Genomic DNA, 22,358 nt, shown 5'->3' with positions numbered 1-22,358 from the left:
CGCCTGATTGGTCATTTCTTTTCCTGGAGTCTTTCTATCTGTTTTGCAGATGGCGGAGCCGGACGGCGGCTGTTGCTAGCTCACAGTCATTTTTTATTTCTAAATTAAAATAGTGTAAGTGCGGCGTTGACGTAGTATTTAAGTAGTGCCAGTGTTTCGATGATTTTTTACGTTAAATTGTGACGCCATTGACGCGCGCTTTTTGTACAGTATTTATTTTGCAGCAGGCTGCCCCGTTAGCATCTTTGTTGGAAGTTTGGGCCTACTGTGCCACCGCTTGTCGATTTTAACAATAGCCGCGATACTCTCATCTCCTCCGCTTGTTTTGCTACACGAAACGGGGTTACGTTTCAAGCAAATGAAGAAGGAACATGGGAGATAAACAGTTCTGTGTAGCTTCCTGCAACTGAGACGTTTGTTTTGCGGACGGACTATTAATTTGCCTGGGACTGAATACGTTTTTGGAGCTGCATCATTAAGACATTTAGGATCACAAAGGAAGATGTCCAACGGCGCTGCAGGGAGTGGGGGTCTGGATTGGTTGGTAAGTTAGTTTTACACTAGGTCACCACGCTAACTTACTCTTTTACGACGCGTAGATAGGTTTTGCACTCCCTTTAAAAGTGTGTTAGCATTAGCACTGTTTGCTACACGCTTTAGCTGGCATTTAAAACTCGCGTCTGTTCTGCTGTCCTGTGACGAGCTGCTCACTGAAAAGCCAACAGCGGTCTCCATTTAAACAGTGACCGGGTTACAAAGGATCGGGAGAAGATCACTGCTGCTTTAATTTCGCATAGTTTACTTTTTTTCTTTTTAAAAGATTGAATGGGGATGATATTGTAGCTGCTAACTCAAAGTCGCATTGCTCTCTATTGGGGGCTGAACGGTATTAAGAAAACACAATAGACTATCGCGATGACCATATGGCCTGCGTAAATAAACAAATACTATAGTATACAGTGTCAATGTTTCTTCTTATTTGACTATTTTACTAACATAGACACAATCGACGAGTTTCCAATGCAGACACTGTGACAAAAATGCATTATTTACAACGACATGCGTTTATGAAGAAAAAACATAAATAAAGGAACATCTTAATGGCAACCTTCGAAATATTTTTATTCTAGATAATCTTAGTATTATATATACTACGATTGATAAACTATAAAACATTTTAGATAAATTTAAACATACTAAAACATATATTACAATTATTTTCATAAACTTTTTGTGGTCCATGTCTTTTGATGAGTGTTAGATGAAATGCATACTATAATAAGTATATAGTTGAAAATTAAATATATTTTCAGATGCCTTTTTTTAATCCTAAATAATCACAATCTTTTTATTAATCAAACGTAGTTGTTATTTATTTAATGCCCATACATTTGCAGGCGTTGCAAAATTATTGAAGAGCAGCCATTGCATATACTATTTATATCACAAAGTTTGTTTGTTTCTCCAGAACAAAGAATAAATGTTTCAGTGGATTTGGTTAATGGAACCCTTTTGTAAAGGCCAGTCTGAAAACCCACCTACAATCCCTTCAGGGCCCACCAGTGGGCTACAGCTCGCTTTGGGAGCATTGGTTTAACCAGTTCTCTGATCCTTACTCTGCCCATCAAACATTTGATGTATGATCGTGTTGCAGTTGGTTTTCACTTGTCTTGAGTGTGGACAGAAAGCAAGTCTGTCTCCGTGCCCCAAATGGTGTGTACAGTTCATGGATGGTTGACTATATTTGAGTGACCAGTTGAATCACAAAGCCACACAGGATGATGATAATCTGGTGTCAACAGCCCAGTGCCTGTGGCTTCAACACAGTTGACTAATAGCAAAAATATATCTGTCAAACAGGAGGCAGCAAATGGCAGAGGTGATGCTGGCAAGATGGAAGGGACCAAGAAAGACAAGGCAGGCTCCAAGCTGTCTGTGGAGCGAGTGTATCAGAAGAAGACTCAGCTGGAGCACATTCTCCTCCGTCCAGACACATACATCGGTTCAGTGGAGCCCCTCACCCAGGTGAGCCTCGATCAAACTGCCTCTATGTTGTACTCAAATCAACGCTGCTTGTTGTACCTAAAAACAGTAGTAGACTCCAGTCTTGAATATGTAGGTTTATTTATTTATTTTTGTATAGAGCACATCCAGTAATAGGATAGATGTCGGGTTAATTTAAACCCAGGCAAGGTAGAATTAATGTGTTTTTACAAAGTGTGGTGTGAAGCTTTAGATGTGTCTTGTAGTAACAAGTGTAAAGTACTGACTTTTTCTACAATGCAAACAGGAAAGCACATTTTCATAACTTGATTTAAAATGAACGAAGTGTAATGAAACTATGTGTCTCGCAGTCTAGCTTTTACATGTCATTTCATAGCTTGTCATGTCATAGCTTGGATCCGACCAAACTCACTATTGGCAAGCAAAGCACTCTGCCATGTGGATCTCCAGGTGTATAACAAACAAAAGCTCTGGATTTTCCTCTGCTGAAAACTCATTTAGGCAGTTAGGCCATTTTGTAAGATTACTCCAGATTACTGAAAAAATGTGTCACATGAGATTAGTTGATATTTGTACTAGCATATGGGACATGGCTTTGGACACAGCATGATACCAATGTGGCCAGCAGACAGAAAACACAACATAAGACTAATTTGACTCACTTCACACGCCAACTATAATGTGAGCATCACAGCTTTGTTTGTAACAGTCCTCGCGTAAGAACATATATAACACCAACAACTTATCAACTGCCAAAAACATAACATCTTTTGAGAGGCAGTTTATGCTCACTCGAGGTTAAGACTAATATGTAGTAAGCACAGATTGGCTCTGATGTTCTAGTTCTAACTCTTTAATTGTAAATTACCTTTTTGAGTAAAGCCCCAAAATAGGATCAAAACATTTAAAAAAAAAAAAAAAAAGTTTTCCTGCACTGAAATCTTTTTGTTTTCTACCTTTCAGCAAATGTGGGTGTTTGATGAAGATATAGGCATGAACCAGAGAGAGATCACCTACGTTCCTGGCCTTTACAAAATCTTTGATGAAATTCTTGGTAAGGGAAGGCACACGGTCCATCTTCCTTTGACACTCTAATCTGCACTGTTCATATTATGGTTCATTTGTCATTTGAGATTGTCCCTTTATAACTGTAATATTGAAGTCTATAATAATGTCAGCATCACTCACAGTCTGCTGTTGGCTGTGCTCAGCAGCACTGATGTATTGCTGAATGAGGAGATTAGTTTCCCTCTGTGAGCTTGTCTGTATGTTCACTGTCTGCAGCCTGAATATATCTATCTGTGAAAAAGACGAGTGTGAAGTCATTTCACTATGTTTGGCAGGCTGCGTCCAGAGCTGCAGTCTGATTTACTTACCCAGATAAAGTGTAAGGCTGTTCAGTCAGCACTCCCTGGATAAATAAAGGTTAATAAAGCAGCTGTACGGTCACTGCAGTGTGATGCGTATTGGTTTTAATGACTCTGTAAAATGTAGGAGTAATGCTGTTCAGAATCTCCTGCTGGTGAGGTACACTAGTGTAATCGGTTTTTAAATGTTTACTCATGCTTGCTATGTAGGAATGTTGTTGATTATTACTTTAATATTTTTACTCTTGGTCCCCAGCCTCTGTGTTTGGCACAGTTTCATTTTCACTGTATACGCTATATCAATGTGACTACACAAGATGGACTGATTATTTCAAAATTTTAAGCTTAATTTTAGACCACACAACTAATTGATTAGTTGTGTGGTCCACACAATGTCAGAAAATTATTCTCTTTTAATGTTACTTATATGAAACAAAAAAAACAGCAGAAAAATTGACTAATTGTTTAATCATTACAGCCCTAAATGTGATTATCCTGTATGTTGTCAGATATTGTGTATATATTGATTATCAAACCAAACAATCCCAATTTATCTGCAAAACATCCAGTATCGCGCAGCCCTAATTGATAGGTCTCGCTATTTATCTCAATGTCAATTTTTGCTGATACGGTCACTTAGAAGAGCAAACCTTACTGAAGCCCAAAGAAACCAGAGGTTTAATTAAGCGTTAGAAGACAACTGGTCTGGTTATGGAAAAAATGCTGAGTAATAAATCCAACTCACCCTTTCACATGAAGTGTTTAGGAAGGAAGAAAGGATGACATGTATGTACAGTTGAAGTTTAATTGTCAGCTACTACCCAACTTACTTGTCTGAGCTGCCGAGCTGGAATAAAACAGAATTTTGTAAAATATTATAACTTGTACACATCTGCCCCGTAATCTACTGCGATTTTGCTGCTAATGTTGCTTCTGTCGCTACCTCATCTCCCTCTTGTCTTTTCTATTCTTGACCTCCTTATATGTCCTCCACCTCTCCTCTGTCCCCCATTTTGCCTTTCACCCCAACCAGTCGAGGCATATGGCCGCACATCTTTGAGTCTGGTTCTGTCAGAGATGTCTTAGTTTTTTGCTCTCCACTGATGCCTAGTGTTTGCTCATTGTGTGAATTGTTGGGTTTCTCTGCTCTCCACAGTGTATAGTGCCTTGAGGTAATGCATGTTATCATTTGGCACTATACACATAAAATTGACTTTAAAGTTTTTGCTAATAACAGCAGAGCAGACAACATGAGTTATGGTCAGTAATGGCAGCCTCCATGTATTTCACTTCATGAAAACATCTGTTTGCATAATTGTGTGTTTTTAATTGTTTATTTTTCTGCCTCTCCAGTCAACGCAGCAGACAACAAACAAAGGGACAAGACTATGGCTGCCATTAAGATCACTATTGATCCGTAAGTGCAGAGCTTTATGATGTAATTGCCAGAAAGAACATGTCTGAATCTGTGAAAGTAAAGTAGTATCACCTTCAGGGCCATGTGAAAGGGTAGTGGTTTTCAGTCATTGATCCAGACAGTGTACAGTATAATAAGTCTCTGCTGAAATGTTTTTCAATGCTGGTTTTATATGCGTTTCACCTCCAGCCTGTCATCTGCCTCCACATATGACTGCTGAAACAGCAGCGTGTCCTTCAGCTGAACTGCTGCTGTCTCTAATGTCACCTGCTGTATAAATGATACCATTAGCTCAGTGCTACTTGCGTCTCTGCTGATAATGTGCTTTTATGTTCCTCTCCACTGGGAGACTTATTAAACACTTGAGTATATGTATGTGTGTGTGTGTGTGTGTGTGTGTGTGTGTGTGTGTCAGGGATGGGCATTTCAAACAGCAAAATGGTGTTTGAATATTTGATGGGATTATCCATCGAATATTCTTCACTGCTTGAAGCCAAACCTACACGACATAGTGTAAATTATTTTGCCTGTGGGAAATTCTTCTCTTCAAGAAAACAAACAACAACAAACTCAAGTGTGTTAGAGCTGGTGAAAGTAATGCAGTGTTTACAGTGTGTGAGCCAAGTGTAGTGGCTGATGGCATGCATTCAAAGACCCTGAACCCAATCATTGATTGCAGTGATCCACAATTTTTACCTTTGGTGTTGGTTCCACCTCCTGTTCACGTGTGTTTCCATTTAACCTTCCTCCACCAGAGAGTCCAATGTCATCACTATATGGAACAATGGTAAAGGAATACCTGTGGTGGAACATAAGGATGAGAAGATGTATGTCCCAGCGCTTATTTTTGGCCACCTGCTCACTTCCAGCAACTATGATGATGATGAGAAAAAAGTCACAGGTGAGCGGTACCATAACACCATGACCTCCTAAATAGTGTCTCACTTCAGAAAGTTCAAAATTAGGGCTGCACCTACAAGACCAAGTGCAATATCCAAATTGGAAGACACTGCCATTAGTGATAATTCTTAATGATTTCGACATTTTTGGGGGTCAAAGTCTGCCAAAGTAAGCAAATCAGCCCATGTCAACATAAACGTATGCAATGTTAACTTTTGTTTATCTCTCAGGTGGAAGAAATGGGTATGGTGCTAAACTCTGCAACATCTTCAGCACCAAGTTCACAGTGGAAACTGCTTGCAAGGAGTATAGACACAGCTTCAAACAGGTGAGGACCATCAGTTTGATTTATATTCAGTATTGATTTGAATTAAGATGACAATTCTTGTCTCTTAGAGGAGGTTTCTTTTTTAATTCAACGAACATTCCTTCCTCTCCACTAAAAGATAAACTAGATAGCAGACCACAGTGCTGCTTTTGGTTTTGCTGAGAAAAAAGCGTGTGTATTTCCTGTTTTAAACTGTACAGTCATTGCAGAAAGTATCCTATGTGTGTTCAAATATCAATAATTTGAAATCACCTAACTTTTAGTCTTTGGTCTTGTACAAGATCTTCTGTTTAGTCAAAAAAGTCATGAAAATTATGTCATCTGCAGTTTGTGACAGACTGTGCAAGCTTCCCTTGAGTTAAACTCCTATGTGTGAATGCCATGCTCAAGTAGGTTTTTAATAAATGTGTTCTAGTAGTACAGAGCATGGACAAATACTGGTAAACAGATAAAAGATAAAAAGTGTTTCTCTACACTTTCCCCATGTCTCACACCTGTAGAATTTTCTTGTCTTGTGAACAAAGTAATATGTTGTCACACCGTTATCGGTAGTCATCTTCTACATAGAAGTTTTTCATCTTCAACTTGGTTCAACTGATGCACTGACATTTCGTTTCTTGTGCTCCTTTTGTCCTCTCAGTAAGAACCAATTCTAAATTACTTCTTCTTTGATTATATCACCTTCATTAAACCCATTCATTCTCAAAACTAAGGAAAAACTACAGCACAGATATGAAAAAAAAAGCTCACAAAAGCCATCTAGAGGTGTGACAGTTATCAGAAGTTTTATGAAATGGAGTATACATCAGGCTTTAGTCTTCACATAGGTGACTAAAATGTATACAGGAGGATTGTAAGGATACAATTATGAAATGTATCTTGTGGGTTAGATATTTTTGCTGACTGGCCAGTTTTGGGCCACAGGCTGCCAGTCGCTGACCACTGCCTAAGCTGATGGTGTTGTTTTTATAAATTTGATCTGATTGCACATTTAAAATAAAATACCAAATTACAAATTACACTGCTGTTTTGTAGGGTTTTTGACATCTGGTCATACTGGAGGTAAGGTTGTGTATATTATCACAGTCTTTTAACGTTACACTTGATGGTTGTCTGAGCAAAACTGTGAACTCACAGGGTGTTTTCATGTTGGTAGTTGGGGCACACAGTACAGGTGTTTGTGTCACACATTTCCTTTTCCCACTTACAGTGAATAGATGGTGTGTTATGATGTAGGACCTTCTTAAGATCCAATGCGTTTGTTTTTCCTCAGACTTGGCAGAACAATATGACCAAGACCTCTGATCCCAAGGTCAAATTCTTTGACGGGGAGGATTTCACCTGTGTGACATTCCAGCCAGACTTGGCCAAGTTCAAGATGGATAAACTGGACAAGGATATTGTAGCACTCCTCACACGCAGAGCATATGATGTAGCAGGTTCCTGCAAAGGGGTTAAAGTTACACTCAATGGAAAAAAGTTACCCGTAAGTGCAAATCTATCTGCTAATTTTTCCTTTGCTATAGTTCATAGTATCGATGTTGTTTTTTGTCTTCGATAACAAATATTTAACCTAACCTGAACCTGTTCTGCCACTACAGATCACTGGGTTCCGCAGTTATGTGGATCTATATGTGAAGGACAAACTGGATGAGACCGGTGTTGCCCTGAAGGTGGTCAATGAAACTGTGAATGATCGTTGGGAGGTTTGCCTCACAATGAGTGAGAAGGGATTTCAACAAATCAGCTTTGTTAACAGCATTGCCACAACCAAGGTAAATGAATGTGGAATTAGTGGAATTGTGTTGCTGTATGAGGTACTGACACATGAGTGATCCCATCACAAGTGATGCCATTAAGATTAGGTGTGAACACACCCAGTTCTGATGTGTCCTTAGTTCTGATTACAAATAGATAGCTGCAAAAAATTTTGAAAATCCTCTGATGCCAAGCACTGCTATGAGGCACCAAGGAAAGCATTTTTGGACGGTTGACACAAAGCTCACCTCATAAGATCTAGTCTCAATAAGTATCTTAAGCTTCTGTTTTCAGTGGATAAATACTTTCTCTAACAACGAAATAAACCCGGGAAAATATTATTTTGTTGTTTTCTAAACTGCTCACACCAAAGTCCATACAGAAAATCTTTGATTTTACCTTATGAAACAGGAGTTTTTGATACACTGCCTCCATCAGTAAGTTCAAATGTGTTATTTTGGGACTTTGGTGTTTGAAATGCTTAGTTTTGGTTTGTGTAAATAAGAAAACTTACCAAACAAGGCAGCAGTATACCAGCTGATCCTGTGTCTCTGAAAGCTAAAAAAACAAAACACCTTTTTTTACTGAGTGAGTGATTAAAGTCTTGTTTTTACTTTGGTCCCTGCGGGCAGCCATGTTTTAAGTCAGAGCTTGCCTATGTGCCTCAAGCTGGTCCTCTGTACGTGTGCAGGGGTGCACACAGCACAATCTTTCAACCTCATTGAACCTCATACAACTACATTGCAAAAACCTGATCTATGTCGTGTGTTGAACTATGTTTTTAATACGAGGGTTTGTTGTGGTCAGGGTGGCAGACACGTTGACTACGTGGTGGACCAGATTGTGTCCAAACTCATTGAAGTGGTTAAAAAGAAGAACAAGGCAGGAGTCTCGGTCAAACCGTTTCAGGTAGGTTAACCGATTATTAGCACAACATCTTTACATGACAGTGAATTGAAGTGGTGTGTGGTGAAAGCTGATCAACTTTCTTCTCATTCGTACCTCAGGTGAAGAACCACATCTGGGTGTTTGTGAACGCTCTGATTGAGAATCCCTCCTTTGACTCTCAGACCAAGGAGAACATGACACTCCAGACCAAAAGCTTTGGGTCCAAATGCGTTATGTCCGAAAAGTTCGTCAAGGCTGTAAGGACACATCTTACACACTGTCTCCTGCTCACCCTGTTTTTGGCTACTTGTGTGAAACTGTCTGTGTGTCACCCGCAGGCGACCAACTGTGGGATCGTGGAGAGTATACTCAACTGGGTTAGGTTCAAAGCCCAGACACAGCTGAATAAAAAGTGCTCATCTGTAAAATACAGCAAGATCAAAGGCATCCCCAAGCTAGACGACGCCAACGATGCTGGTGTGTAAACCGATTATTTATTAATGTATAAACCAGGGGCCTGATTGTCAGTGTGCACAGCTGTGGTTTTGGCCTCTTAACCTAAGTCATAAAAGTTGTTATGAACCACTGAAAGATTTACAAAGCACTTAAGTTAAAGACCTCATGGGTGAATTATTTCCATTTTTTGAGTTTTGCTGAAATAGTGATATTTCAACACTGTTGAATATTAATTCTCTAATACTTTTCAGAGCTGTTATTTGCCTTAACTGAAGAGTGAAACAGGCCTGTTGTATTTAGCATCATAGGAAATTGATAGCTTAGGTTTTTTGAAGTGTGGTTGTATGAAGTACTGACTCATGCTGAACACTTATTGTGCAAAGTGTGCTCCCTGCACTGGGAACCTGCTTGGAGGCAGATTTTCAGTGGAATCATGGCTGTTAGTGGGCAGGAAAACCAGATTTTAGCTACTCAACCAAAGACTAAAACAATAAAACCTATGCCTTCATAAGTCAATAATATAAGAATGTGTTGGCAGCTTTATTTTGCAGTTAGCAATTTTTGATAGAAATCTGTTTTTAGTTTGTGGGGACACAGGAGCTGCTGTCTTCTGCTGCCTCATTTGGCATGTTAAAGTCACTTGGGTTAATCTCAACAAAGGATTTCAAACACTGAAGTCACAAAATAGAACATTTGGATTTTACTACTGGAGGCAGCAGTGGATCAACAACTCCTGTGCTATGATGTGAAACCCCTGATTTTCTCTTTCAGCTTTGGTGTGGGAGAGTAAATGGTTTTTACAAAATGACAAAAACTTCAGTTTCAACTTTTTCACATCCTCGTCCTAGGTGGCAAACACTCCGCCGAATGCACACTCATCCTCACTGAGGGAGACTCGGCCAAGTCTCTGGCTGTCTCTGGACTAGGAGTCATCGGGCGTGATCGCTATGGAGTCTTCCCACTGAGAGGAAAGATCCTGAATGTGCGAGAGGCCACACACAAGCAGGTGGGATATTAGATATTTGGGAAACTACATCAGTACACATCAGTAGTGACATCCTTGGTCTGAAAAATGAAAGCTGTTGTATCACTCTGAAACTTTTTTGCTGATATGAAAGATTGGCTGAATACGGAATACTGCCTGAAACTATTATAAAAAACACTTTTGTTGGGCAAAAGCCTTTAGTCTCTTTGCCTAGATACAGTAATGGATTTGCTAGTGTATCAATTAACACTTTTCCATTCAAGAGACTGATTTAATTTTTTGCTTCACAAGTTTTATTTTACATTACATTACATTACATGTCATTTAGCAGACGCTTTTATCCAAAGCGACTTACAAAAGTGCATTTAAACATTTGGGTACAAAATTATTTACTATTTAAAATAGAACTATTTAAAAAAAAACTATGTAGGAGTTTCCATACTTTTGAGCCAGCACTGTTTGTCAAAGCAGTCAAATGTAATATTAATTGAATATTAGTATAAAATATTGCTTCATAGAACTTCTTTTGTTCCATTCCTCTCTTTGGCACCAGATCATGGAAAATGCAGAGATCAACAACATTATTAAAATCGTTGGCCTCCAATACAAGAAAAGCTACGAAGACCCAGAGTCACTGCGAAGCCTGCGCTATGGCAGGATCATGATCATGACTGATCAGGTAATCTACATGATGGTTTTACTCTCAGTCATAACAAGTCAGAGCTGTATACTGTATATCTTCCTCTCTTGTCCCAGGATCAAGATGGCTCCCATATTAAAGGTCTGCTCATCAACTTCTTCCACCACAACTGGCCCTCTCTTCTGAAGCACACCTTCTTGGAGGAGTTTATCACTCCCATTGTCAAAGTAAGGCTACATACAAACTACAACATCATCTTAAAAAACAACAACAACCTCTTTGTCCAGATAAGCGTTTCGGATCCATAGACTGACACACCTGGAGAAAAAAAATCCTGTGACTAGGACTGGGCGAAATGACCCAAAATATTATGATGGAAAAATGTGAAATCAGTCGATTAGTATAATGTTTTTTGTGACAAAATGTCAGATAATTTAAGAAGTAAAAGTTAATTGTGGCTTTAAACTTATTTGTGGACAGAAAACAAAAAACAACCTAAAGCAAGCTTTACATTTACAGCTGACAATTGAGTCTTGACTGATAAGTACCAACCAGGAAGCAAGAGTTTTTGAAAACTAAAATGGACCCTGCAGCGTTTTCATTCGTCTCCCTTTCACAGGCTGAAGACGAGAGATGTGAAGTTTTCTTTTTAAATTACTGTTTGTGTCATTACGGTTTGAGTTGCACCAAATTTTTATGCTCCGTAAATATAAACCTGAGGTGTGTTAATGTGTCTGCAGGCAACCAAGAACAAGCAGGAACTGTCCTTCTACAGTATCCCCGAGTTTGATGAGTGGAAGAAGCAGACAGATAACCATAAAACCTGGCATATAAAGTACTACAAAGGTTTGCTACATGCATCATTTCAAACTTTCTAAAAGGACATTCATTTGTGAATTAAAACGTACACTTGTAAAATATATGATTGTAAAAAAATTACTTTTTCCAGGTTTGGGAACAAGTACAAGCAAAGAGGCAAAGGAGTACTTTGCTGACATGGAAAAGCACCGCATCACGTTCAGATACAGCGGTGCTGAGGATGACGCTGCCATCACTCTGGTGAGTTTAACACTACACACAAACACTACACGTTGATCTGTAGGTTGAATGAAAATGAAACATACTTTCCAATACCAACATAAGGAAAGGTCAACATTAAAAGTTTAGTAGAAAATTGAAATTTAGTGGCGCTGAATTAGCTTCTCACCAGAAAATGTCAGTGTATATTTTAAGCCACACTGTTAAATTTGTTTGGATTTAAAGAAATATTTCCTCTAGGTTTCACTCTTTTGCAAACAACTGTGATTCTGCATAGTAGTAATGTAGATATGTCCCGCATAGAGCTGTGTAGACCTCTCATGCATGTGGATGTCCCAGAGAGTACAGAGGTTATAAGTGGTGTCTTTATAAGAGTCGAGCAGTGCAGAGCCGAGCCTTGCTGCAACTGTATAGTGGAAAAGCACCAAAGGCTCAGTCATTGACCATCAGTGTTGTGGTTGTTTTGTTTTCAGGCCTTCAGTAAGAAAAAGACAGATGACAGGAAGGAGTGGCTGACCAACTTCATGGAAGATAGACGTCAGAGGAGGATGCACGGCCTGCCAGAGGTTTGAAGCTTTGCTTCCAGTTGTGTGATGAAAGTAACATCTCTTGACGATTGTGCAGACAGTTTGTAGATATTGTTGTTTTTTCATTGCTGTGTATAACGTCATGTAAAATCGCAGTGACGAGAAACAACCTGCCACTGATTAATGTTTATTTTTATATTTATTGGTTTTCAGCAATACCTATATGGAACTCAGGCCAGACACCTCTCCTACAACGACTTCATCAACAAGGAGCTGATTTTGTTCTCCAACTCTGACAATGAGAGATCCATCCCATCATTGGTTGACGGTTTGTATACACACACTTGTTTTCCTAAAGCCATGGTAGAAATATAATAAATAGCTTGTTTGTTTTTTTTAGAAATGTACATGTATAGTGTCTTTGTGATCTGATGTACTGATGTGTCATGTACATTTTCATTCAGCTCTTTTAGTCTCCCTTCAGGAGTGTGTTTATAGGTGTTGTTGTGTTTCCAGGCTTGAAGCCAGGTCAAAGGAAAGTGCTGTTCACCTGTTTAAAGAGGAACGACAAGAGAGAGGTGAAGGTGGCACAGCTGGCTGGTTCAGTGGCAGAGATGTCTGCCTACCACCATGGTGAGGTACGGTTAACTCACTGTCTTCCACATGGGATACCTTCTCTTCAGTCACTAGCCCTGGGCAATCCTGGTGTTAAAGGGATGGTTGGTGCTTGTAAAGTGGTTTTATGAGGTTTTGGCACTGAGAAATCCATTACTGCCTTCACCAGTAAATTCATGTGTTATTACGTTTGGTGTTAGAAATCCTTTGTTCTAATTCAATTAATGGTATAAACCCTTTATCCAGTCACAAAAGGCTGTCCATGTGAGATGAAGAAACAAACATAGACTTGGATAGCTGGCGACCTTTATGTCTCCGGCCAGGGTTGCAAATTTATACGTTACCCATAGATGATAGAAATGCTGTAGTGTAGTTGGCAGGCAATAGAAATATACTGTATGTTACATTACATTACATTACATGTCATTTAGCAGACGCTTTTATCCAAAGCGACTTACAATTGAATTGAGTACAATCAGCCAGGGGTGGAATCGAACTTGCGACCATTGCGACTATGATGTCTTTCGCACACAGGGTACCGGTCTTAACCACTGAGCCACTCCACATGTCATAAACCTTGAAGTCAGTACAGTTTTGCTATGTTGTCTTTGTCTTGTCTCTTTGTCTACATTTGATTATAAAGGGTGATTATTCTGAAAATAATCTTATATATCAAGGATCAGGTAGCTTTGGCTTAGAAACATTAGAATCTGGTTTTGTATGTGTAGCTTTAAATATTCAAACATGAAATTTATCATCATTGCTGATCTTCTATTTTTCATGTGACCCTGTAGCAAGCTCTCATGATGACCATAGTGAACTTGGCCCAGAACTTTGTGGGCAGTAACAACGTGAATATCCTGCAGCCTCTTGGTCAGTTTGGTACTCGCATCAACGGAGGCAAAGATGCTGCCAGTCCTCGTTATATTTTCACCATGCTCAGGTAATGCATTGACAAACAGAGTAGGTTGATTATTCAATTATCCCGAGCTCTGTTTATTAAATTTGTAAACTTAAAGTTACACATTTAATAAATGAATTAAAGTTTATCAGTTCAGCTGAGCCTTGTGTTTTTTCCCCAGTCGTCTGGCCAAACTACTGTTCCCAGCAGTGGATTTCAATCTGCTCAAGTTCCTGTACGATGACAACCAGAAGGTGGAGCCTGAGTGGTACATTCCCATCATTCCAATGGTGCTGGTGAACGGCGCTGAGGGCATCGGGACAGGCTGGGCATGCAAGATCCCCAACTATGACCCCAGAGAGATTGTCAACAACATAAATCGTATGCTCAACCATCAGGATCCTCTGCCAATGGTAAACGGAGTATACACAGGAAACTAATTGTGTGTCACATTAAGTTGGTGTGAGATCGCTCTGTTTTTCCTGGTTGACATCAACAGTGACACAGTAGTATTGTGTCTTTTGTCAAAGATCAGTTTATACCATTAGTACTGAGGAAGTTTCCCTTGATTTTGTCTATAAAGACCTTCCGTTCTAACCAGTCCTGACATATCTTCATTCAGAAGCATTGGAAGTAGTGAATATTTAAACATGTGTGTGAAGAAAATTCATGTTTTACAGCTTACAATTTCCATGATATCTGGCTGAAACTGTGCCACTTTCAGCTGCTCCAACAGCAGTGATAAAACATCCTAAAAAAACAAAATGCACAAGTCTTTACATCATGAAGTCTGTCTCTGTGTACACTTCACACAGCATGCAGCACACAGATCAGCTTCACTTGTGTGTGATAAATGAAAAAACATTCACTCAAGTCTTGTTCTGTTTGTCCACACTCAGCTTCCCAGCTACAAAAACTACAGAGGGGTGATCCATGAACTGGGTCAGAACCAGTACCTAGTCAGTGGAGAGGTGTCCGTCTTGGATAAGAACACCATTGAAATCACAGAGCTACCTGTCCGGACATGGACACAGGTACATTTCATCTCTTTGTTTTCTCTCTAATATAATTGCATATCATTTTTTTTCCAAATTAGATTTAAACAGTCCAACAGAAACGAAACAATTGGCATATTTTTTGTCTTAACATACATGTGTCGTCTGTAAACACTTCAATATAAGATTATCGTTGTGTTGTCGTGGTTTTTATTTCCATTCATTTCATTCTCCACACAACTGTTTGTTCTCGTGTGCAGGCCTATAAAGAGTCTGTGCTGGAGCCTATGCTGCAGGGCACTGATAAAACACCAGCACTCATCAACGATTACAAGGAATACCACACGGACTCCACAGTCAAGTTTGTGGTCCGCATGTCTGAGGAGAAACTGGCCCAAGCCGAGGCAGTTGGCCTCCACAAAGTCTTCAAGCTGCAGTCCAGCCTCACCTGCAACTCCATGGTAAAGTATTCAAGCTAAAGTGACGTTTCGGGTGGTTGTTTTTGTTCTTTTTTTTTATATACATATCTAAATGATGACAACAAACTGATTTTGAAACTACTTACTCTCAGGTTCTCTTTGACCACATGGGTTGTTTGAAGAGGTACGACTCCGTTCAGGACATTCTTAAAGAGTTCTTCGAGCTCCGCTTGCACTACTACAAACTGAGGAAGGACTGGTTACTGGGCAGCATGGGAGCTGAGGCTGCCAAACTGTCCAACCAGGCTCGCTTTGTTCTGGAGAAGATTGAGGGAAAAATTACAATCGGTGAAAATTCTTCAAAAAACAACAACAAAAAAGAAGTGTGGGCTTTTTATTTGATTGTTTGAATGTGAATTCTGTTCTGACCATTTTTTTTCAATCCCAACAGAGAACAAATCAAAGCGTGAGCTGATCCGCATGTTGCTCCAGAAAGGCTTCGAGTCGGATCCAGTGGCAGCCTGGGCCAAAGCCCAGGAGAAGGTACTGTTTCTCTCTCTCACACAAACACACACACACACACACACAAAAGCAAAACTTTATTGGTTTACATCAAATAGTTGTATATCGCTATGAAAGGATGATGATAACCTCTGTGACACGTGTTTAACCACACACTCAAAAAGCTGTATTCCCTGCAGTAACCTTCACCAGAAACTTAGAAACTTAGGTGCCATTTGTGTTTCCACTGTAAATAAAATAAATTCTCATTAATTTTGTTTGTATTGCCCAATTCACAAATCACTTTGACTCAGTGGAATATGTACATGATGGGTCATTATCTGTCATTAAACCCTTGTTTTCCTCAAAAATAATCACTGAATGGGGGGGAATGGAAAACAAAAAACTACACAGCCACAGAGGAGAGAACAGTTTTCAAGACAGACGGACATGCAGAGACTAGGGACTGAGTAGAAGCTCAGGATGAATCCTTTACCCTAATACAGGTCCTTCTTCAGGGGGCAGTACTTCCTAAAAGATGCTGAACATAACTGGTGAACTATAACAGTGTGAATCACCTTCATGTTTAGTGCTGTTGTCAGTTTGTTGTGTTGCTTCAACGAGTGTTTCTGCCTCCAGATCTTGAATTAGTTTGAATACAGTATGTTTATGTGCCATTTTCTACATTTAAACCATGAGCACAGCAGCAATTTCAAGCTGTTTGGTCCTTCGTTTCTCTCTGGCCACACTGAACTCTTCAAAATACCATAGTTGTTTAACCTCTGTAGACTCACTGTGATGTGATAGCTTCTACATCTCAGCTGGCACACACAACTGATCTTGGTATTGACATCCTTCCTGAGAGATCCAATCACAAGCGTCAGGGATGACTCGTTTTGCTGATCTTAAATATGATCAAAAATAAAAGCATGGTCGGTTGGAACCTTTTATTTCCTAGTATGAAGTTCCTGGGAGTAAAGTCTCCAAAACTAATTTGGTGAAAATATATATCAAAAAATAGGCATGAATCGATACAGAAGGTGGAGAACCTCATAATATCTCCTGCATTTTTCTCTTCCAGTCTCAGGAGGAAGATTATCATGAAGGAAACGAGAGCGACTGCTCGGTGGATTCCGGCTCCACATCGGGGCCAAACTTTAACTATATTCTCAACATGCCTCTGTGGTGCCTCACTAAAGAGAAGGTGGATGATTTACTTAAACAGAGGGACCATAAGGTATACAAGGCGTTTTTTTGTAGTCACACTTAAAGTATTACTTTATAATTACCTTAATAATAGATTTACAAAGTCAACGTGTTTGTTGATTTTCAGAGAGGAGAACTAAATGATGTCCAGAGAAAATCCCCTGAGGATCTTTGGAAGGAGGACTTGGCAGTCTTTATCGAGGAGCTGGGGGTAAGTGTGTTGATTTATCTTTTTACTTGATTTACAGCAGGGACGTAGTCGTCAGTAGTGACTCTCTGTATGTTTTTCATGTGTAATTGTTATGTTTGTGGAGCAGAACTGCAAAAAACATTAGGATTTGTTTTATGAGACTTTGCTATCGTACCACCTGTTGTTTTAATACTGACAAAGCTAAAAGGGAGCTTATCACAGAGGTGGACACAGTACTTTCAATAAGTTGATTCCCTTGCTAGAGCTTGTACACGGGAATAAGAACATTAGTCCAGTTAAATAAGTGGAGACTCAATAATTTCTGGATCTCCTTTCTGTATTTGAGAATGTACTATATGTTGTAAATATCTCGTGTGTGTGTGTCAGAACGTGGAGGCGCAGGAACGAGAGGAGCAGAGTTTAGGAAAGGCCATCAAACTGAAGGGCAAAGTGGGCAAACCTAAAGTGAAGAAGATGAACCTGGAGGAGACCCTGCCGTCACCGTTCGGTCGCAGGGTGGAACCTCCAGCTCAGCTTGTCAAATCTGATGCTGCAAAGAAACTGACCAAAAAGAAGAAGGTAACAACTTGAGGTGAAATTCGGAGTTTAAAAGAGTAATATCAGGAGGTTGGAGTCTAATACGAGTTATGCTCTCCTCTCAGGTTGATGCAGATTCAGTAATTAAGTTGGAGATTGATGATGATGCTTTGGGTGGCGAGGGAGGAACGGGAGAAAGTACTGTCGCTGTCTCTGTCCCCGTCCCCAAACCAAAGACACCACGCGTCAAGAAAGAGAAGAAAGAGCCAGGTCAGCATTTTCTTCTGTTTCCTCTAACATGTAGAAATAATATTTAAAATAATTGTTTTCAGTATTGTTTTTCATCTTAATACCAAAAAAAAAAAAATAGTCAACATTTCCGAGATCATACTTTTTCAATGTTGACTGATTCGATTCTTATATTGATCAATCAGTGTCTTGTTTGAAGTCCTGGATTATCTGGACTAGCAGACTGCCACATCAGAAATGTATCTGCACAGATATTTGTCAGCCTCAACTTTCCAGACATGATGCAGTGCTGACTCTGTGATGGATACTGTCTCTGTCTGCTAGTTCCCGAGGCCTTTTGATGCTTTGCTGTGCATTGAGAAAACTCATATCCATTATTGAACAAGGACATTCCTAGTCCTCATTGAGAATACTGACAGTTAACAGACTCTTGTGTGCTGTGCTGCAGGGGCTCCTCGAGTGAGAAAAACACCAGGACCCAAAGGTATCCCTGCTAAGAAGGTGAAGAAGAGAAACCCCTGGTCTGAGGAAGAGTCCATCTCAGACAGTGACGTGGAGAACAGTGAGCCCCTCATCCCCAGAGAGACAAAGTCCCAGAGAGCATCAGGTAAAACACGCAGGGGTGTAAAAGTTGTTTTACCAGTAGAGTTACATGGTTCTTGATTCAATACTATGTTTAAAAAGAACAAAAAAGATCCCATGTACTCAAACTGCCTACAGTTTTCTGTCTCTTTAACTAATAAAACAAATCAGTTGTCTCCATCAGTCAAGCATCCACTGTGTATGAACCCAGATATGCAGTTCTCTCCCTGCTGGATCAGAACTCTGGTGACTTTAAGTGTCAGTTTAGAGTGATGTAACTCAGCTGAAACAGGACTGATGGCTGTACATGAACCTGCAGCTATAACAATGTGGTTTGCCCTTGTCATTTAAGCGTCCAAGCCAAAATACACGTTTGACTTCTCGGAGGAGGAAAATGCAGAGGAAGAGGAGAACGGAGACGTTTATGTGGCGTCTTCTCCAGTGAGGTCGTTCAAGGATGACATCACTTCGTCTGTAACCAAGAACCGTTTCGAGCCTGGCGATTATGAGGACTATGAAGACGCTGACGACAATGAAGTTTCATACTCTCCTCCCAAACAAAAGACCCTGTAAGACCCCAACATTTACTCGGCAGCTCCTCTATACATGAAGTCAAATAATGAACAAATTATATATATTTTTTAAAGAAAATCTATATAATAAATCTAATGTTTGAGCACCTTTTCTTGTTGCTTATGCCTGTTTTTTTTTTTTAAAGGACGGCACCTGCAGCTACAAAGACAGAGACAACCAGCATCTTCTCGTCCAAGCTGGACTTCTCTGAGAAAAGCAATGACAGTGGTGAGTAAAGCTGTGTGTGTGTGTGTGTGTGTGTGTGTGAACATGTGTGTGTGTAAATGTGTGTGTGTGTGTGTGTGGAACATCAAGAGTTAAATTAGTAAGCAGGATGCATCCACAAACTTTTTCAACTTGAACACTTCAAATGGAATCACAAATGAAAAAGGCTTCAGTTAATTTTATTTCAGTTTTTACCTGGATTATTCCATCTCATACTTCTTTTCTATTTAGAAAGGTGAGAATGAGGCAGAGAGAGAGGGCCATTCTTCTTTAAACTCTGCAGAACAAAACTCCTAACTCTAAACTCAGTCTTTGTGGTTCCAGACTGTCTTTGTGCATTCCTTGCTTAATAAACATGTTTGTGTGTGTCTGCTGTCGTGCAACAGATGGATCCAAGTCTGACAGTGACAATGACAACGGCCCGATGTTCTCAACATACTCCAGCAGCTCTGCGTTTGACAAATTATTGCCGTCAAAGAAAGGTACCGTCCATGTTTATCCAGCAGAGGGAGCTGTGATGCAGGTTTTCATCTGATGCTCAGTGCGGGCCCAGGAGAGGGAAGTACTGAGCTGTTCTTGATGAGGAACTGACTCTAATAAGAGAGGGATGTTAAAGCTGCTGTCACTGTAATCCTTCATTTCAAATATGTGTTAAATAGCTCTATCTTCTGTCAGCTCTCATTGATCTAGACGTATTTGATCAGTGACATGGTTGTCTTAGGCTCTTACAGTAAATCTAAAAAAAAAAAAATCAGATCAGGAGCCAGAAGAGACGCTCCTCTCTGCTTATCTTTAGCCTGTTTGTCTGTGTGGCGGGCCGCCATAATCTAATCTGTCCCGACACAGTTCGATAATGACACTACTCATTAATTACACTTCCCACAAGAGAAACACAAGGGATCGTATTTATTGTTGCAGTTTTGATCCATGTACAGCTTTAATTACATCACTGTTGGCATCATTCTTACTTGCACATGGGATGTCACACTGTCACATCCTCATGCTGTCACTAGTAAGGTCATTACCTCGTTTACACTCAGTTTTGTATGACATGTTTGTCGGTGAGCTGTATGTGTCTCAGCAACACCAGCACGCGCTGAATTCATTCTGTGTTGGCATCGCTGATGACGCAACTCTAGATGATAAATGAAATTGTTTCATCACGTGTCGGCAGCATTTTGTGATCAGGTTTTTCTCCGTGATCTCCAGCAGCTAACAAGTCCTCTGATGCAGCTCCCAAACCTAAGAAGCCACCAGCACCAAAGGCAAAGAAGCCAGATAAATCTATCTGGGACTCTGACTCGGACACTGGGTCTAAGAAGCCCACACCAGCTCTTAAAGGTATGACACAGAGTTAATATTGTCATAGAAATAAATCTAGATATTGTGCTCCACTTGTTGACTTGGGTCACTTCTGGTTTGTGTACACTTTGTCCAGGTAAAGGTCGGGGGAGGAAGAGAAAGGGCTCTGGTTCTGAAGACGAGTACAGTCCTATGAAGAAGGCGGTCAAGCCTGCCAGCAGAGTGAGTCAGCAGGGACTAATTCAAAAAACGCTGTATACTGTAGTTCAAACTTATAAGATGTTACCTTGATTATATGTCTACCTTTAAGTAATGCATGTACTCCATTTACTACACAGTCTTGAGTATGTCACAGAAAACATTAGATCATGGTATGTGGGTGTTATTGTTATCGTTGTGCCTTTGCAGAAGCCTCAGAAACCTCCATCTGATGACGAGGATGACTACAGCAACAGCCTGAGCGGTGCGTCATGTGACCGACCGGGCCGGGCCAAGAAGGAAGTGAAGTACTTCCACGAGTCGGACGACGGAGACGACGACGGCAACATGTTTGATTAAAGCTGGAAACGTTCAGACACACTCCTACTCCTTTGTTCCCACAGACTTTTGTACATTTCCTGTTTCATTTTATTTTACTTTTATTGGTGATGTTCAATGATTTTTAACGTGTAGGTGTTTTACACTTTTTATTCTTACATATACAGGTTTCTTTTTTTAAATGCTCATTGAAATGTTGTGTATTTGTTCCAAGTGGCTTTTAGATGTTTAGAGCGCTGTGTGCTTTAGCACAATTTAATTGTTAAAATATTATGTAACTTTTTGAACATGAAGTTGAAAGTAAACAATGAAATGTCTGGTGTTGTGCCGGCCTGATCCTTTCATGACTCAGCTGTTTGTGATGTATTACATCACAAACAGCTGAAGCTAACATTTAGCAAGCTAGCATGCAGGTGTAGGAATCAAACCGGGGAAATGGAAGAGTGGAGTGTTGTTTTAGAAAAAACAAAAAATGACACCCAGACAGATGAACTGAGGATTTTTGATGTCCCAATTTAGCGCCAATTCACGAGTTGCCATGGTAACAGTTGTTTCCAGTGCGTTTTCCCGTGTGGTTAAACAAGGTTTGAGAGGAAGCCGTGTTGGTACAGAAGAAAGGAGAAAACAAGTGAATTTTAAGTTTAAACTGTTGGCGACTTTGTCGCCGGTTTTAAGCTACTGTTGTTTTAAAATATCACCTGTGTAATAAGAGTCTGTAAAAGTTTAGAAAGGTGATTTTAAATGAAATCATCTATGCTGAAGGTAGAAGTGAACCTCGAGCTCTGCCTGGATCAGTGGATATATGACACAGTTATTTATGCTAATGTCATTGTGAATTCAACATCCAGTCGATTTATTCATGATTCGTTACACAACACGTCTTCTTCACACACCGGTTTATTTCAATTTAGAGAATCTCAAGAAGTGGAAATCCAAAAAGTTTTGCTTCATATTGAGTGTTTAGTCCAGCCTGCACCATAGTTATTATTACAGTGCAAGAGTTCCCATTTTCAAAAGGGAATATTTAAATGATGTATTGACCATATAACAGGAAATGTGCCCAGTTTTTCACTCAGAAGATGAGGGAAATGACAAGTCATGTAAGAAAGTGTAAGCCTATTAGTGATGATGGTAAAAATCAAACAGCCATGTAGTTTGTTCTTGGTCTAGCATTACTTCTGGACATGATTTTGACTTCAACAACCAGAAATGGCTTTC

At 39.9% G+C, this 22,358-nt stretch overlaps 1 protein-coding gene across 2 annotated transcripts; it reads left to right on the top strand.

Moving 5' to 3' along the window:
* The first annotated feature begins 25 nt into the window (after positions 1–25).
* On the top strand, positions 26–21,457 carry top2b (DNA topoisomerase II beta). 2 transcript variants are annotated; one of them, XM_044053194.1, is made up of 36 exons: positions 26–544; positions 1,861–2,025; positions 2,968–3,058; positions 4,725–4,788; positions 5,544–5,689; positions 5,919–6,016; positions 7,290–7,502; positions 7,618–7,791; positions 8,582–8,683; positions 8,782–8,919; positions 9,001–9,139; positions 9,967–10,124; positions 10,657–10,782; positions 10,860–10,970; positions 11,484–11,589; positions 11,693–11,802; positions 12,255–12,347; positions 12,522–12,636; positions 12,825–12,946; positions 13,718–13,866; positions 14,006–14,237; positions 14,724–14,858; positions 15,080–15,280; positions 15,391–15,586; positions 15,690–15,781; positions 16,821–16,976; positions 17,073–17,156; positions 17,523–17,714; positions 17,798–17,942; positions 18,370–18,528; positions 18,856–19,072; positions 19,222–19,304; positions 19,688–19,783; positions 20,514–20,642; positions 20,740–20,825; positions 21,012–21,457. In XM_044053194.1, the coding sequence occupies exons 1-36, from the start codon at positions 503–505 to the stop codon at positions 21,159–21,161; spliced, it is 4,815 nt and encodes a 1,604-aa protein (XP_043909129.1). In that variant the 5' UTR covers positions 26–502; the 3' UTR covers positions 21,162–21,457. The 2 variants fall into 2 exon arrangements, with proteins under 2 accessions (XP_043909129.1, XP_043909128.1); XM_044053193.1 differs by having other exon boundaries at positions 20,511–20,642.
* Positions 21,458–22,358: the final 901 nt, after the last annotated feature.

Source organism: Solea senegalensis, linkage group LG20, assembly GCF_019176455.1.
Source record: "Solea senegalensis isolate Sse05_10M linkage group LG20, IFAPA_SoseM_1, whole genome shotgun sequence".
NCBI classification, from domain to species: Eukaryota; Metazoa; Chordata; class Actinopteri; order Pleuronectiformes; family Soleidae; genus Solea; species Solea senegalensis.
This window is presented reverse-complemented; position numbering and strand designations above follow the sequence as displayed.

Excerpts from the sequence above, each read along its gene's own strand:
- top2b (XM_044053193.1), top strand. The coding sequence starts at position 503 with ATGTCCAACGGCGCTGCAGGGAGTGGGGGTCTGGATTGGTTG. Across the intron at positions 8,684-8,781 it reads TCTCGGTCAAACCGTTTCAG|GTGAAGAACCACATCTGGGT; the intron begins GTAGGTTAACCG and ends TTCGTACCTCAG. Across the intron at positions 14,859-15,079 it reads CTGTCCGGACATGGACACAG|GCCTATAAAGAGTCTGTGCT; the intron begins GTACATTTCATC and ends TCTCGTGTGCAG.